Raw genomic sequence first — 17816 nt, forward strand, 5'->3', positions numbered from 1 at the left:
AGTAAAATACTATGATCAACTGTATCAAAGGCCTTGGAAAGATCGATAAAAACTCCTAATACCAGTTCATCACTATCAAACGACTTACATATATTTTGTCAGCAAGTTTAATAATAGCAAGTTCAGTAGAGCAATTGCTTTGAAATCCAAACTGATTTTTGTATGATAAATTGTTTAATGTAAAGTACTTATTAACTCTATTATAAATTACTCTCTCATATACTTTTGAAAAAACTGGGAGTAGAGAAATAGGTCAGTAGTTAGAAATATTATTGCAATCACCTTTTTTGAGAATGGGATTAATTTTGGCTAATTTAAGTTTGTCAGGGAATATATTTTTTAAAATGAAGATGATATTAAATAAAATAATGGTTTACAAATGCTGTCCATAACATAAATAGCTACATTACTGAAAATACCATCATATCCACATGACTTGTTGCGTTTAAGTTCAATAATTGCTTTATTAAATTCAAGTTTAGTTATCTTTTCTTTATACTTTTGTTGGGTTTTTCTCCCAAAAAATTATTAAATATTTTATTTGGTTGCGCAATGTGAGAAGCAAGAGAGGGGCCTTCATTTACAAAGTATTTGTTAAATTCTTGATATATATTTGTTTCACTTGTTATAATTTTTTTTATCGGAAATTAATTTTTGTGGTAAGCAAGTATGCTTCTTTATTTCTCTTCCTGTTAGTTGGTTTATAACAGTCCAAGTCCTTTTTATATCGAATTTATGCTTATCAAGCTGATTAGAAAAATATCTTGTTTTTGCTTCTTTTATATTATGTTCAAAAATCTTTTTATAATTTTTGTAGATTTTTTCATCATCTTTATTTTTTGATTTTAAAAATTTTACATTTTAAGATTGTTTTAATTAAATTTAATTTGTCAGTTACTTTTCCTGTCTTTAAAAATAAATAAATTAACTTTATTCTCTAGATTGAAAATATTTTTTAATCCTTTTGGTTGTGTTAAATTTTGTAATGAACATGTGATAAAATTTTAGGAAAAAACTTGTATATATACATATATATATATATATATATATATATATATATATATATATATATATATATATATATATATATATATATATATATATATATATATTGATATATATATATATGCATATATATATATATATATATATATATACATATATATATATATATATATATATATATATATATATATATATATATATATATATATATATATAGATATATATATATATGTATATATATATATATATATATCTATATATATATATATATATATATATATATATATATATATATATATATATATATATATATATATATATATATATATATATATATATATATATATATATATATATATATATATATATATATATATATATATATATATATATATATAGTATTGGATAAAACATTTGCAACCAATATCGAACAATGCTAAAAAGTGTTCCTAATTTTAAATGTCTTAAAAACGAAACGAACTATACTACCACAGCAAACAGTTCAGGAGTCTGGAGTCATAGCATGCCATGACATGAGCAATCAGCTGACAGGTGACAGCACACAGGCAGAATTTCGTTGACAAGTGCCATTTTGCAGCGGACAAAACAAGTGCAACTTTTTTGGTTTGTTTCATTTTCTTAAGTCTGGTCCGTGTCAACGTCACGGAAGTTTTTTAATATTTAAAGGAAGTATCCAGAAATTTCCAGAAGCATGCAGAAGCTTCAAAAAGTTTCCAGAAGAAGCATCAGGAAGCATCCAGTAGCATCCAGAAATATCCAAAGACATTCAGAAGCATCCAGACGCATCCAGAAGTTTCCAGAAGCATCGAAAAGAAGCATCTAAATCTTCCAGAACAGGTTCACACAGGTTTATTTTACTATATAAGAGACATGTAAATCGACATGTAATTCAGCCAGTATATGGAAGTCAATCAGTCAGTATTATCAAGACAGTTTATCGAAGTGAGTTTAACCAAAGTGTTTTATCGAAGAACATCAATACAAGAAGTGAAATACAACAAGTGTTTCATTATATCAATATAGTCCACATCCAACCAAGGCGTTGTGTTCCACAGAGCATTATTGTATCATCACAAGGTAAATGTAACACGGTAAGCCTTGAGAAGCGTGATTATTTTTTTTAATTATTTTTATGACTTCAAGTGCAAAAATGGCTCCCGACAGTCTTGGATTGGAACTATTAAGAAAATTATTGGCAATTACGTAAGTGAAATATCACAAAAAAGTATTTGTGATAAATATCGCGTGATGAAAAATGAACCATATCAAGACTATGTCCCAAATATCGTTCTACGGGGAAGTTGGCAGCAGATAACAATGGTGGAAGACCGCGTTCCACCATTTCTAGAGAGGATTCTATGATCGTCACATCCGTCATGAAGGATCCCTGGATATCATCAGTCGAGATACAAAAGCAATTAGAGCTGCCTGTATCGGACCGAACAATCAGAAAATGTGTTGTTGAAGCAGGATTGTTTTCTCGACGCTCTGCAAAGAAATCGCTTATTTCACTAAAAAACCAGAAGAAAAGACTCCTGTTTGCTACATCTCATAATGACTGGAGTGTGCAAAAATGGCGAACTGTCCTGTTCAGTGATGAATCGAAGTTCAACATCATTGGGAGCGATGGCATTTGCCGTGTACGTCGACCGGACGGAAAATGCCTCGATTTACGATACTGCCATAAGACCGTGAAGCATGGTGGAGGCAATGTAATGGTCTGGGGGTGTTTGTCTGCTAACGGTCTAGGTCGAATACATCGAAACGATGGAATAATGGACCGTTTCATGTATAAAAATAACCTGAAAGATGTTATGTTACCTCATGCTGAATGTAATATGCCAATAAAATGGGTTTTATTGGCATATTACATGCAAGACAACGATCCGAAACACACTGCAAAAGTAGTCAAGCAGTGGTTTTAAGACAACCACCTATCGGTGATGGATTGGCCGCCTCAATCTCTGGATCTCAACCCTATCGAGACCCTGTGGGAGATCGTCAACCGCAGAATTAATCGTGAAGGTGTTCGTAAAAAGTATCAACAGTTTGAACAAATCCAAAAGGCCTGGGCAGCGATTCCACAAAGTTTCATTGATCACCTGATCGAATCTATGCCTCAAAGATGCAAGGCTGTGATCGACAACAAAGGATTCGCCACGAAATATTGATAGCGAAACACAGCTTGGTCAACATTTGGTCGAGTTGCACTTGTTTTGTCCAGAAGGAAATCAACTTTTTTTAATACTTTTGATTAATTTATTAATTTTAGTGTTCAAATAATGAACTTTGTGATGAATAAAACTTGAAGAACTTTGTCTCTAAACAGTTACATAGTTATTTCTCTAAATTGAAAAAATGCAGCAATTTTATATAAAGAAACTAAATTAGCATTATTTGGTTGCACTCGTTTTGTCCGATACTGTATATATATATATATATATATATATATATATATATATATATATATATATATATATATATATATATATATATATATATATATATATATATATATATATATATATATATATATATATATAAATATATATTTATATATATATATATTTTATTGTTTAATAAATGATGTTCTTTGATAAAGGTTGAATAATGGCAATAATATCGTTATGATCTTTCTTTATTTGTACTTAATTTCAATTAAATAAATTATATGTGCAGCTGTCGCGCAGGGGTTAGAGTTTTGCTTAGAACCAAGGTTCCAGGTTCGACGCTGGCTCTAGCCTAATAAGCGCCAATTGTAAGGAAGAAGATGTGAACTTCCTAGTTAAATGCTCTTCCGCAATGCTCTGGGGTAAGACCGAACGGACTTTTGGGAGCACCTTAATAAACACACACAAAAAAAAATTAGAATTTATAAGTCTAATCTTTGCGTTCAGTAAAAACTTTTATTATATGTATGTAAAATTAGAAAGTTATTATTTTTACTAAAAGACAAATACATTCTTTCTTCTTTCTTACGTTTTTTTTTATCTAAGCCATTTTATTCATCATTTCAACTTTTTGTTGCAGTGGAACAATGTCCGCTCCAACATGTGTGTGCCATTTTTTCCCCTTTGTGTAGCAAATAACAGTAGGCATTGAGCTGGCACCTTGTTCATTTGCTAATTGTTGATTAGACGGTACATCAATCTTTGCAAATTTTATTTTTTCATGACTTTTAGCTAAATTCTGTAAATAAAATATTAAGAGATAATACAAGATGATAAACTAGTTTTACATAAAATCTTTTTTTTTTTTTAGTAATATATATATATATATATATATATATATATATATATATATATATATATATATATATATATATATATATATATATATATATATATATATATATATATATATATATATTTGTTCGAGTTGTATTTTTTTTTAAATTTACATGACACTTTTTTAAATCACTCTCACCTCCAGTTGTGGTTCGAGGTACTTACATGCTTCACAGTAAGTTGCACTAAATTCTACGACAGCGAGTTCAGATGTTTTTAAAAAATTATCAAAAGCAGCTTTGTTTTCTAATATCTGAATGGCGAAAACTTCGTCAATTTTGAATATGCAAAATAACAGTGCAAGAAAGCTATATATAAACTTCATTTTGAAAAAAAATTGTTTTTCTTGTAATTTTTTCTACTTGAACTGATGTTAAACGATTGAATTTTGAAATTTTTTTTTGGAAGCACTCATTCGAAAACACCCTGAAGAGCACATTTTCAGCACAACGTAATTAACTAACTTTACCTGATTGGCTCAGGGCATCTTATTTACAAGTATCTTTTCAACTAGTGGCGAAGTAAACATTGTGCCACTACTAAAATATTTAAATAAAAAAATTGGTAATGTTGCAAAAAGTTTAAATATTTGTAAATTACTTTACCTTCAAAAATACTAATTAATCCAAGTAAAAAAATTGCATTTAATTTAATCGATGAGCGCTAAAGTAAATATAATTAAAACAAATTATAATTTTTGATATATATATATTAGAAATTATAATTTGTGCTCAGATTACAAAAAGATTGGGTAATATAAATAGGCTGAGAGACCAATGGAATCTCCATTTCCAATATTTTTTCTTTCGTAAGTTTTTGTTTACATTTGACGTAATATATATAAATTACATATTTTTTTCAAATACAAACAAGGCTTCTAAAAGAAGATCAAATGATCTTATCGTCAGAAGTCTTTTACAAAACAGAGTACATAAAGTATTATAATAACGCCTTTTTAGAATAAGAGAACGTAAAAAATTAACATAAAAATATTAAAACAGTACTTAGATAAATAGAAACAAATTTCAATAAGTATAAAACAAAGATTGAACATACATTTCATAATTATTATATATCATAAGACAAATTAAAAATATTCTAAGATATTTTCAATAGAGAGAATGAGATCTTTTAATTTAATTTTAAAAACAGAATAAGTTAGGGGTAAGCCGAAGTTAGGCAAAATAATTTTGTTCCAGAGATGAGCTGCACGATAAGTGATACAAAATTGATTGAACTTTGTTCGACAGAGTGGTTTATTTAAATAGTTATTATTCCTCATGTTAAACTTGCTTAAAGGTTTCAAAATAAAAAGGTCTTTAAAAATTAAAGGAGATAAATCATACTTCCACATATAAACAAAAGATAAATTTTTATATACGTTTAGTTTATAAACATTGAGGATTTTCATTTGATTGAAAAATATTGAGGAATTTGAGAACCGATCCGCAAAATTAATTACACGGATCGCATGTTTCTGACGGCGATGGAAACATTGTAACTTGCTTTGATCAGTACTACCCCAGGCAATAATTCCATAACTTATATAACTATGAATAAAAGAATAATAAAGTTTAGTTAAATTATTTTTATCTAAATGAGTACGCGCCTTATATAGAACTCCAATACTTTTTGAAACTTTCGAGCAGACATAGTTAATATGATGTTTCCATGTGATGTTCTCGTCAATGAAAACCCCCAGGTATTTAGTTACAGAATCTCTTTTTATTTCATTATGGTCAATAAAAATTTTTGGTAAATTTTGGGGTAGAGAACGTTTTTTGGAGAGCGGGTGGAAAAAAATCCATTTTGTTTTGTTTACATTTAATGTTAATTTGTTACTTTTAAACCATTTAGATATGTTTTGAAGTTCTTTGTTCATAACGGAGAATAGTAGGTAGATGTCACTGTTAGATAGAAATAAGTTTATGTCATCAGCAAACATAATACTTAGAAGATTTGATGCTTTATGCAAGTCGTTGATATATATTAAAAACAAAAGAGGGCCTAAAATGGAACCTTGCGGAACACCACAGGAAACATTTAAAAACTGTGTATGATTAAGATCATTACAAGAAACAAATTGTTTTCTGTTGGATAAATAACTTTGAAACCATTTACTAACTCTTTCATTTATTCCGTAATAATTAAGTTTATAAAGTAAAATATCATGATCCACAGTATCAAATGCTTTTGAAAGATCGATAAAAATTCCTAATGTAAATTGAGATTTTTCAAAAGAATTGGAAATCTCACGTACCAACTGAATAATTGCATGCTCGGTTGAGTTATTCTTCTTAAAGCCAAACTGATTGTTGTATAATAAATTATTTAAACTAAAATAATTAAATACTCTATTGAACATGATTCTTTCTAGTATTTTTGAAAATATAGATAAGATAGAAATAGGCCGGTAATTACTTATGTCAGATTTGTCACCACCTTTAAATAGTGGAATAACTTTCGCAATTTTCAATTGATCAGGAAAGACTCCTTGTTCGATTGATGATTTAAAGACTTTAAATATCGTTACGCAAGTAACATTTAAAAACTTATTAGAACATATGAGGAACCCATTTGCAAAACACGCGATGTCCGAGTAAATTGATTTTGAGATATTGAAGGAAAACTGACCCACACATATTTTGCGCTAAAAAAAAAAATTTTTTTCGTAAAAGTTTCCTTAGTGTAGTGACACAAATAAAGTATGCGCAAAGAAAAAAATGCAATTCAATAGGATCATGAAATAAACCTGAAATTATTAATTTAGCTTATTTTAATAATGTGAAATCTATTATTTTGAAAAAGATTAGTTGACGAAAAACTGTATATGTATATATAAAAATAAGCTTCATTGAAATCATACAAAATTTATTTTATTTTATTAAAAAGTATTAAAATGATTTGAAAGCAAAAGCTTTGATTTGCCTGAATTATAGAAAAAAGTAATAGTATAAAATAATGACAAATAAACAAAACTCTATTGCATAAGTTGTGGATACTTTAATTAAAAATTTGACAAAAGAAAATGCTGCACAACGAAGTTAAACATAATTACAAGCAGCATCTTCTCCAAGACAATTGCATATAGTATCTTCCGCATTTTCTGAGTCTTAACTAGAGTTGTTAATTATACTTTTTAAAAAATCAAAACGAATATCTTGCTCCAGTTCACTCCAGATATCAAAAGTGTGATATCTTTTTTTTAATTCTCTGAATTTTGATTGGCTATGGCATTTTTAAAAGACTCTTTGACATACTGATTTGAAATCAAACACATTCCAGTCTATTCCAGCAATTTTTACAGTTTATTGAGAACTGTAAACATTTTAGTACTCTTCTGGAGAATATATTCTTTCAGTTTTCATAAACTTTATTTCAAAAGTTCCAAATACACGGTCACATGGCAAAAACGTATGCCTTCGATCAGGAATCAATAGTTCAATTGTTTTTACTGGTTTTAATTGTCTTACTAATACTGGTGAATGTACAGTGAACAGTGCCTATGCCATCAATGTTTGTGTTGCAAAGCTTGTCAAACACTGTGCTGTATTATTTTATTTGAAGTCGTTTTCATTACAATTATAGATAGTGATCTTTGATTAAGCATCCACTATTTTTATTTTCTACAACACAAAAGTTGTATATGTTGCTGGTCTGGAACTTTAGGGATGATTTGGTTTTGCTGAAGGTCAAAGCAAATAACTTTCAAACCATCTCTTTGTTCCTTCAGAAGATGATAGAATACATTTGATCTTCGTTTGTGAACAGCTAAATCAGTAATCAAACTTTTCTTTTTTTCTAAATCATTTTCACACTTTATTTGGTGACAAATTCTTTCGCAAAATGAACATGAATCTGATTTAGGAGAGCCAAAATCTTATTTAAAGTTTAGTATAAAAATTTTTTGGAAAATTCATTCATTACTGGTAGATTAGGTTGCTTCTCTGTGTACATTTTCCAAACATTTTTCCTAGTGAAAAATAAAACTGTGTCCCACATGAGTTCCATATGGGTTTTGTGTGGGATTCATGGGATTTACTAGGGACGGATTTTCTAATGTGGTACCCGTATGAAAATTTGATTATTTAAAATAAGTGGAATATAACCTAGTCGCGGTTTTTTTAGTTTCCAGCCTTTAAATAAAATTCCATATGAATCCCACAAGAAACTTACGTGGAATTCCCATATGAATAAATACCATATGGTGCCCACATGTAACCCGTATGTTACTTCAAACCCATATGGGTAACCCCATATGGGTTTGAAGTATGATCAAGATTTTTTCCAAAGTTTAGTCAATTTAAGTCAAGATGATGACCGAAATTCTAAATTAAATCAGCTTTCATTACAAGACAAACTTGTTTTATACTGTATCAAAATTCAAAAACTTAAGTTTCACAGACATTAAATGCAGTCCAACAGTTTTACCATGATAATGATAGCTCAGAATTCAACATTTGTGATTAAAAAGATAAAGGGTTGCAATCTTATTTAAAAAATGAGGACGGTTCTAAAGTGTCCCCTTAAACGTGTTTTATACATATTAAGCTTTGTTAATAATTATTGGTGCTGACAATAATTTACCCATTTGCGCTGCTACTTAGCAATATCAAACGTTCCAATAAAAGTGGTATCAATCCAAATAAATCGTTCTCTTAGAATTCAAGATAATATTGAAAATAGAAATGGATTAATGCTGAAGTTACTCCTTAAAGATAAATAGAAAGTATAAATGCTGAATTTACTCCTGAAAGATTTCAGTATAAAAAAATTAAAACAGGAAGTGTATGGTAGTGGCGGAGAAACTCTAGTTCCGCTAGTAATAAATGTAGATGGTGTTAAGCTCCAAATTCTATCAACATATCAATGTGGTCTATACTTTGTAGAGTATCAATTCCGTTTTTAATTTTATATCGGAGCTATAATATCGGAGCTAAAAAGCATCATTTAATGCTTTTTAGTTCTGATGGCTGATACAGTTTTCTCGATTTGTTTCTGTTGTAATGGCTTTTCCTTACAGGAAGACTCCGTATAAATTTTACCACTTCATTCCTGAATTTGTGGCTTTTTTTATCACCACCTCTGTTTTATTTTCTTGGATTTCCGTTTTAAAAAAAAACGTTTAGCAAAAGTTTTAAGCATTTTAGAAAAGTGTCTTTACAAACATGAACTATTTGTCTGTTTTCTTTTCCGTTATAAAAAAACTAATTTCACAATTAGACCTATTCCTCATTTATTCAGGATCAAAATGTTCTCTTTTTCTAAATCGTTGTTTTTTTTCTGAGCTGACATAAATTTTAATATAAATTTGTCACATTATTTTTCAGAATTATAAAAATGCTGAAAAAGTAGAGGTCTGTGTGTTTTATTTCAGAACATTTGAACGCTGTTCATGTTCCCAGATCGACGAATCTTACAAATCTTGAAAAGATTTCTTATTAAGAACCTTAGAAAGATTAGTAAAACTTGCAAGACGTGAAAACTAACAAAATTATATTAAGACTTGTAAGTTTACGTACGATTTCTTAGTAAGATTTGTAAGAAATGTAGGATCTTAACAAGATTTGTAAATTATATCATAATTTACATAAAGATTTTCAAATTATAATATGAATTCTTAGTAAGATTTGTAAGATCTTAAAAGATCATTTTGTACTTATTCCGACCTTACTAAATTCCACTTATATTTTTAGAGGTAGAATACTTTATCACGAAAATATTAGTGGAATTTAGTAGGGTCGGAATAATTACAAATATTTTCTTACAAGATCTTTTGGTCGTATGGTCATTTAAGATCGTATGAAATAGTCTTGTATAAGTAATTTGTTGTGTTGTGTATTATATATTACATTATATAACATATAATATATTATAAGTTATATAATGTAATATTATATAACATATAATATATGTTATATAATATTACATTATAAAACATATATTATTTTATTAACTATTCGAGAAGAAACGAGTTTAAGTACTTAATAGTTTTATTTATTAGCATATGCTAACAACTAAAAGTTAGTTATTACTTTAATTTGTTCGCGAAAAAAATTTATAACTAATAATATAACAGTGCTCATCTTAACAGTATATGTAATACATATAATGTATAATACAATAAATTACTTATGCAAGACTATTCTATGCTGCAACACTTATTGAAAATTACAGATTAGATAAAATAAAAATTTGATTGACTAGATTTTTTTTCTGTTGTTTACAAATTACAATACAAATACAAGTTAACTTAGATAAGCTCAGCAAGTGATAAAACTGATAAAAAGTTATAAAGTGATAAAACAATATAAAATAAAGTATAAAATAAAGTATAAGATAAAGTGATAAAACAATATAAAACTTGGCTCAGTTTAACTGTTTAAATATTAACGTTTTAGATCAAGTTCCATCTGATTGATATCGTTTACAGCTGTGTCAAAGTATTTTATAATGGCTTCTTTAACTTTTCTACTACTACACGAAATTATTTGGGGTATCTTTCTTTAGCGTTTTCACCAGTATAATTTATTTTTGGATCAACTTAGTAAAACTTTAAACTTTCTGCACCGAGTTATTTTATGCAAAATTAATATCGCTTTATGACAGTTCGTAACCAACAATGATGCATAGACCAACACCCTCCTGAATCTATAGTTTAAACCAAGAAAAATGATTACATCTATTTTCGTTTAACTGTTATTGATAACTACTCAAGACCAAGACTAATACTCAAGAGTCTTTACTTTTTAGCTTTGCTGAGGACTATAAAGGAAAAACAGTTTCACAAATTTGTGCACCTCAGGGAACTAATTTGTGTATTTGTGTCCTTTTCATCATGCACTGGTGTTTAACTATTATTTCTGTCATTATACAATAAAACTGGAAGACACAACTGAGGCGTTTTGAATATAACTAACAAGACAGAAACCAACTATCAGTCATATATAACATATATAAGACTAAAGTAATCAAACAAAAAACGAAAATTTTATTAAAATTAAAAACATGAACAAATGTGGGTTTTTGTAGACTTTGAAATCTTCAAATATATATAATATTTATTAACTTACAACTATTTTTATACTTCTCCAAGTGTTCCAGGGTATGAAAAATAAATATGAAAAATAATTATTTTAAATTGATTGTGATTGTACAGTTGTTAGGGTACTTTTTCTTATAGAACTAAAATTCAATATAATAAGTGAATCGTAATCTTAGTCTGTAAAATATTTTTTTTATTTTTTTTTATAATTAATTTTTTTATAATTAATTTTAAAATTAATTATTATTATAAAAGCATATATTGCATATTATTCTAAAATATTAAAAATATCCAATTTAAATTTTACACCTTTTTTCCATCTTGTTTTTGCTAGCTCATTTGAAAGATTTTTCATAATTATATTATTTTGTCACAATTAACATAATTATGATATTTTGTCACAATTAACATAATTATATTATTTTGTCACAATTAACATAATTATATTATTTTGTCACAATTAACATAATTATATTATTTTGTCACAATTAACATAATTATATTATTTTGTCACAATTAATTTAGCAACCATTACAAAGTTTTGGTTCTGTGTTCATCATGTTCGCCATATTCTAAAAACATATTAAATTTAACTGAAAATTGTATCATGTTAGAGAAAGTATATTACATTAGAACAGATTTGGGTATTTAAAAAAAAATTTACAGCTTTAATATCATTAAATCATCAAAATTGTTTAGATATGCGCAAAACATAAGGAAGTATTATCTTACTTCACATTCTATAATAAACAGTTTCAGGAGAACTGTTCAATGTTCAATTTGTGCTTCTAAATTATTAGTGGTTTGCTGCAGCTGCTTGTCACCATTTGCTTCTACATATATATTTAATTATTTATATAATATTAAAAATATTAGCCTATAATATAAATACATGATATTAATACATGAATTTAAAATTATAGACTAATATCTTTAATATATTTGATAACATTCAAAAGTTTAGCTCAATAATTCTCAATAATAACTCAAATAATTAATAATAAATAAACTCAAATAATTAATAATAAATAATTTATTTATTTAAAATAAACTCAAATAATTAATAATAAATAAACTCAAATAATTAATAACAAATAGTTTCAATACTTTTAAAACAATGTAATTATATATATATATATATATATATATATATATATATATATATATATATATATATATATATATATATATATATATATATATATTATATATATATAATATATATTAGGGCCCTGTGAATCACCTTTCTTAGTTTCAAATCGATTCACGATTTGAGGGTCTTGTTGCATTCTTGTATTCGTTTATATATATATATATATATATATTAAAAACAACTATCTGAGCGTTTTTCTACCTTCTCTCTTATTACAAAAAATCGTATATAAATTAGAGTTGTTAACCGGAATGTTTCGTACAATTCCGGAAAAATAAAATTCTTTCGGAAGGATATTGAGAATAAGGAATTTTCTTTTTTCGTACCGAATTTTACGAAACAAAAAAAACCGCCGATGTTCATTTCGCAAATGCTTCTTACGAAATGTTGTCTTCCGCAAGTTGAATTACGAAACAAAACTATTTTTCAACATACGAAAATAAGGCTTACGGAAGTCGCACTTGCGAAATGAGCTATTTCGCTAAACGACGTTTCGGAGTCTATAACAAAATTTTGTTGGCCAAACTGATATAATTGTAAAAATTAAATTTTTTATATACCAAAATGTTTATAATAAAATTTTATTTTCAGTATTGCAACATATGAACATTTTAAGGTTTTATTTTTTAAAATAATGATAAAAAACCAAATTTCTTTCGAAACGAAACTCTTTCGCACTGAAACTTGCGAAACAACTTCATTACGGGAAAACACTTACGAAACGCGGCATATTAAAAATATTTAAATACGTTTTATGAATCAAATACGTATGATTAGCTAGGTAACTAAAATACTAATTGTTATAATAATTATTGATATGTTTCAGTTAGTAAATTTTTATAAATAAACCTAGACTTTCATAAGATATACTAAAAATGTTTTTCAATGAACAAGAGTTAAATAGTGATCATAACTTGAACAACATAAACTTTCCCATTTTGAGGGAAAAAAGAAAATTTAGAGCATGAAAGTCATTTGTTTGGGATCATGTAGATTTGCCTCAAATAGTAAATCGGTTAAAAAAAAGGGTCGTTATCGAACTAATTTTTAATGTAAACTTGTCGTTAGCTTAACTCAAAGGCAGTTTTTCTCCTATTCCTTTCTTTATATTCATTACTTACCCGAAGTTGTGAGAGAGCAGTTAATTAGCCCCTGAGTCAGTAAGTTAATGGAAAAAAAGAAACGGTTTTATACGAATAAAATTGCGTGATTGGAAAACAATGCTGTCGTTGAAATCAAAAAAAAATATAGGTCATGTAGTCAATCCTAAAAAATAACTACTCCATAAAGTACGTACGCTTTAAATTTGATCCTCCCCTCCCCGCAATTTTCAACATCCCAACGTTATTGGAACTATACAACCGCTGAAAGTTATAAAGCTCTGGCTATTTTGGAGAGCAGTAAAAATTTAGTTGCAAGATTTTGCAGCAAAAAAGCGGGTACGTAAAAAACAACCCTTTTCCGAGTCTTTGCCCCGGGAAAAAATTTAAACATAGAAGCTCACCAGGATTATACAAGCGCTGAAAGTTTTAGAGCTGTAGATAGTCTAAAAATTAGTGATAAATTGACATAAAATGTAATGGAACCAAATATTTTACTAAGTTTTTACGTATAAGAATATAAATAGTATACCTGCATTTCTGAAAAGCCAAAGACAATAAACAACCGAATGTCGGAAGTGAACCAAAGTCGGTACTTGATAAATATTAATGCATGTAAACACTATAATAGGGACATGTTGCGGAGGAAGCGTTGTCCTTTTCCTCAAAACTAACTTAAAGTTTCAGTTTTTTCTATTTAAATTTTAGCTGCGTAACTTTCTTAACCTTTCTAGGTCACTGTATATATATATATATATATATATATATATATATATATATATATATATATATATATATATATATATATATATATATATACAAGTATATATATATATATATATACAAGTATATATATATACAAGTATATATATATATATACAAGTGTATATATATATATATATATATATATATATATATATATATATATATATATATATATATATATATATATATATTGTCCTTTCCGTCAAACTAACTCAAATTTCAGTTTTTTTTATTTAGATTGGAGTTGCGTTAGGGCCCCCTTATATTCTGTTTCAGCAACTCCTTCCCCCTCCTCCCACCCACCCCCACCGGTGTCCTAACATTGTTATTCTGTCAAGCTCACAGTATTTATATATATATATAAATATATATATATATATATATATATATATATACACTAAAAAATAAAGGTAGAAATTTTTAGTTAAGGTAGGATATGAGATATACCCTTAGTAAGGTATAATTTTTTACCTTATAAGGTAGAAAATTATACCTTTAAGTTAGAAAATTGTATGACAAATAATTGTTTTTAATATAATTTTCTACCCTAAAAGGTAGAAAGTTATACCTTACTAGAGGGATATCACATATCCTACCCTAAGGTAGAAATTTCTACTTTTTTTTTTAGTGTGTGTGTATATATATATATATATATATATATATATATATATATATATATATATATATATATATATATATATATATATATATATATATATATATATATATATATATATAGATAGATAGATAGATAGATATAGATATATACATATATATATAGATATATAGATTTATATGTAAAAACTATTGAAGAATCATTTAACAACATTATTTTATTTAAATAATAAATAATAATATTTTTTTGTATAACAGTTTAATGAATACTTTCGAGTTTATTCCGTAAGCGCACATTCCGAAACGCTCCATCCGTAAGGAACTGTTTCGCAAATATTCTTTCGAAATGATTTGTTTCGCAAGTTTCTTTTCGTAAAGAGCTATTACGGAATAATTATTATTTATTTTTTTCGTATAACGCATTACGGAAGGTGAATTTGCGAAAGAACAACTTCTGCAATAACAACTTGAAATACGGAAGATAAAAATGCGAAATTTTCGTAAGTTTTTGTTTACGGCGAACAACCCTAATATAAATACAAAGTTATAATTCCCATGACAATTATAAAACAACAATAGTCATTAAAAACCATAAATGAATGCGTGACTTTCATCACGTTTATCTACGTGACTTTTACCACGTATACGTAATAATTTTAATTCACCAACTTTAATAGAACATGCCCTCTTGGTGAATTAACTCATAAGTCTAATCGTTGTGGGGCTCTTATTATTCGTCCGGAGCGCGTTATCGTTTGTTCGTTGCAATCATTTCGAACTTGAACGGCGTTCTTATTATATCTTCCTTTACCGTTACCAACTTCATCTTTTGGTATATCAAGACCATCGTTAAATGAGTCTTTTTTATTACGAGAGTCCGGAATACGGCGACGCAAGTGTGAGATATGTCGTGGGAATACCTTATTTGCAGTTTTGACGTCAAACGACCAGGCATTTTGCTTCCGTACGATACAAGGTATCCAAGACCGATCACATTTTGTCTCTTGAGGTGGTTTTACCCAAACATTGTCACCTTCCTTGAATATGTTGTCTGCTTCATATTTTTCGACTTTCTTACGTGTATCGACACCTGGAATAAACGACGTTGGTTTTTGCTTAAATTGCTGCGATGGACTTTTACTACAATTTGATGAGATCGTCTCATTGTACAGTAATACTGCCAGAGCGATTGAGCAACGTAAGCGGGCGACTGCTCTTTTGATTGTTCTGTGTATGCGTTCAACAATACCATTGCCTTGAGCTGGATGAGCTGCTCGATATTCTAAATCAACGTCCCATTCGTCAGAAAACCTTATTAGCGTGTGTGAACGAAATTCATTGTCCATTAGAAGGCAAACTGGCGGTCTAAATAAGAAAAATATTTCTTCCAGCTTTCCAATAATTTCAGCCGCTGTTTTGGTTACCAGTTTGCGCCACACTGTATACCGTGATGGGCCGCAGTCAATCTTTGATAAGTATAGTTCTGCACCTACATGCGTCACATCGAGAGCAACCCGATTCCAATTCTGCTTTACACTCAGCTGACCATGCTTCCATTTTACGGAATAAGGATCGATGGAGTTGCACTGGTTACAACTTGCAATTACTGCTGAAACCTCCTTACGTGATACATTCTGGTTGTTTCGTAAACAAAGTTGCAATGTTCGATCGACACCAAAATGGCCAATTGAGTGAACTTTCCATATGTCTTTCTGTTGGATTATTCCGGTTGCACACACTGTTCTGCACCATTTTTGAGGGATTCGTGAAAGTCGATCGGCCAGATTTAGTTCAGATGGAATCCATTGTACAATAATCTTAATATCTTTTGCTATTTCCTTTATCGTATTTAGCCGTCGTTGTACTAGCAGTTGAGAAATTCCCCGAGTCTTTCCGCGATATTCTCCTTTTAAAACTGCGTTTAACCATCCCACGGTGCTCTTGCTATCGCTGTATACTGTGAGTTCTTTTATATCCCATTTACTGGCTAAATTTAACCCTCGAGGTATCGAATCTAGTTCACTTATATTAATATGGTGTGTATCAATCGTTGGTCGTAGCCATGCTGCATCTTCAATAACGATTCCTCCAATTAGAAGAACTACACCCAGTCCTATAGACGATGCATCACAGTAAAGCTCAGCTTTTCCATTCACTGGTACCAGCCATTTCCCACCAACCGAGTCCTCTTTTTCCAAACGGCGAAGCAGCTCATTCATTTTTTCTTTGCAATCTTCAGAAACATACTCATTCCATGGAATATTTCCAGCTAATCGTTTGATGTATGAAGCTTGTAAACGCAAACTTCCTGCCACCGGGTAATGTACAATAAGTTTACCTAAATTGCTAAAAAGCTGTGATCGTGTGACTGCATTTGAAGATTCGAATTGTACTACATTGTCCCGCTTCCATATCAGTTCCCCATTTTTATTTCGTTCGACTCAATCCTAAAACACGTCCTTTTTATAGCTCTTCTGGAGGCTTACACTACAACCCAAATTTCTCAAGATGCTTCGCTACATTTTCAGCTGTTTCTACACTTTCATCGACAAATATATCATCAATGTAGTTATCACATGCTTTCTTCACAGTAGAATTCATATTGAGCACGTGACGAAGAATTGTAGTCATTATTGTTGGAGCCACGTTGATGCCAAAACACATTCTGGTGAAACAATACCGTTCCCCATTTATAATCACAGTTTGATATGGCCACAGTTTTTTTTCAATGTGAATTTTAAGGTAGTTGATCCATTCATTTATTTCTTTTCGGTAACTAAGTTCATGCTCTTCGCTCATCTTGTATTCGCGGATCGTATTATTAA

The 17816-nt window shown here is 28.7% G+C and overlaps 1 protein-coding gene and 1 non-coding gene across 2 annotated transcripts; both read right to left on the reverse strand.

Moving 5' to 3' along the window:
• Positions 1-3891: 3891 nt before the first annotated feature.
• On the reverse strand, positions 3892-4703 carry LOC100206877 (uncharacterized). The gene is made up of 2 exons (XR_010640541.1): positions 4453-4703; positions 3892-4215 (listed from the first exon to the last, which is right to left on the reverse strand). It is a non-coding gene; the product is annotated as an uncharacterized LOC100206877 (transcript).
• Positions 4704-15692: 10989 nt separating this feature from the next.
• On the reverse strand, positions 15693-17210 carry LOC136083490 (uncharacterized). The gene has a single exon (XM_065802893.1). It carries the CDS (start codon positions 17208-17210, stop codon positions 15693-15695), a length of 1518 nt encoding a protein of 505 aa, XP_065658965.1.
• Positions 17211-17816: the final 606 nt, after the last annotated feature.

Source organism: Hydra vulgaris, chromosome 08 (assembly GCF_038396675.1).
Source record: "Hydra vulgaris chromosome 08, alternate assembly HydraT2T_AEP".
NCBI classification, from domain to species: Eukaryota; Metazoa; Cnidaria; class Hydrozoa; order Anthoathecata; family Hydridae; genus Hydra; species Hydra vulgaris.

Coding starts and splice junctions, on each gene's coding strand:
- LOC136083490 (XM_065802893.1), bottom strand. CDS start 17,210: ATGAATGAGCTGCTTCGCCGTTTGGAAAAAGAGGACTCGGTTGGTGGG.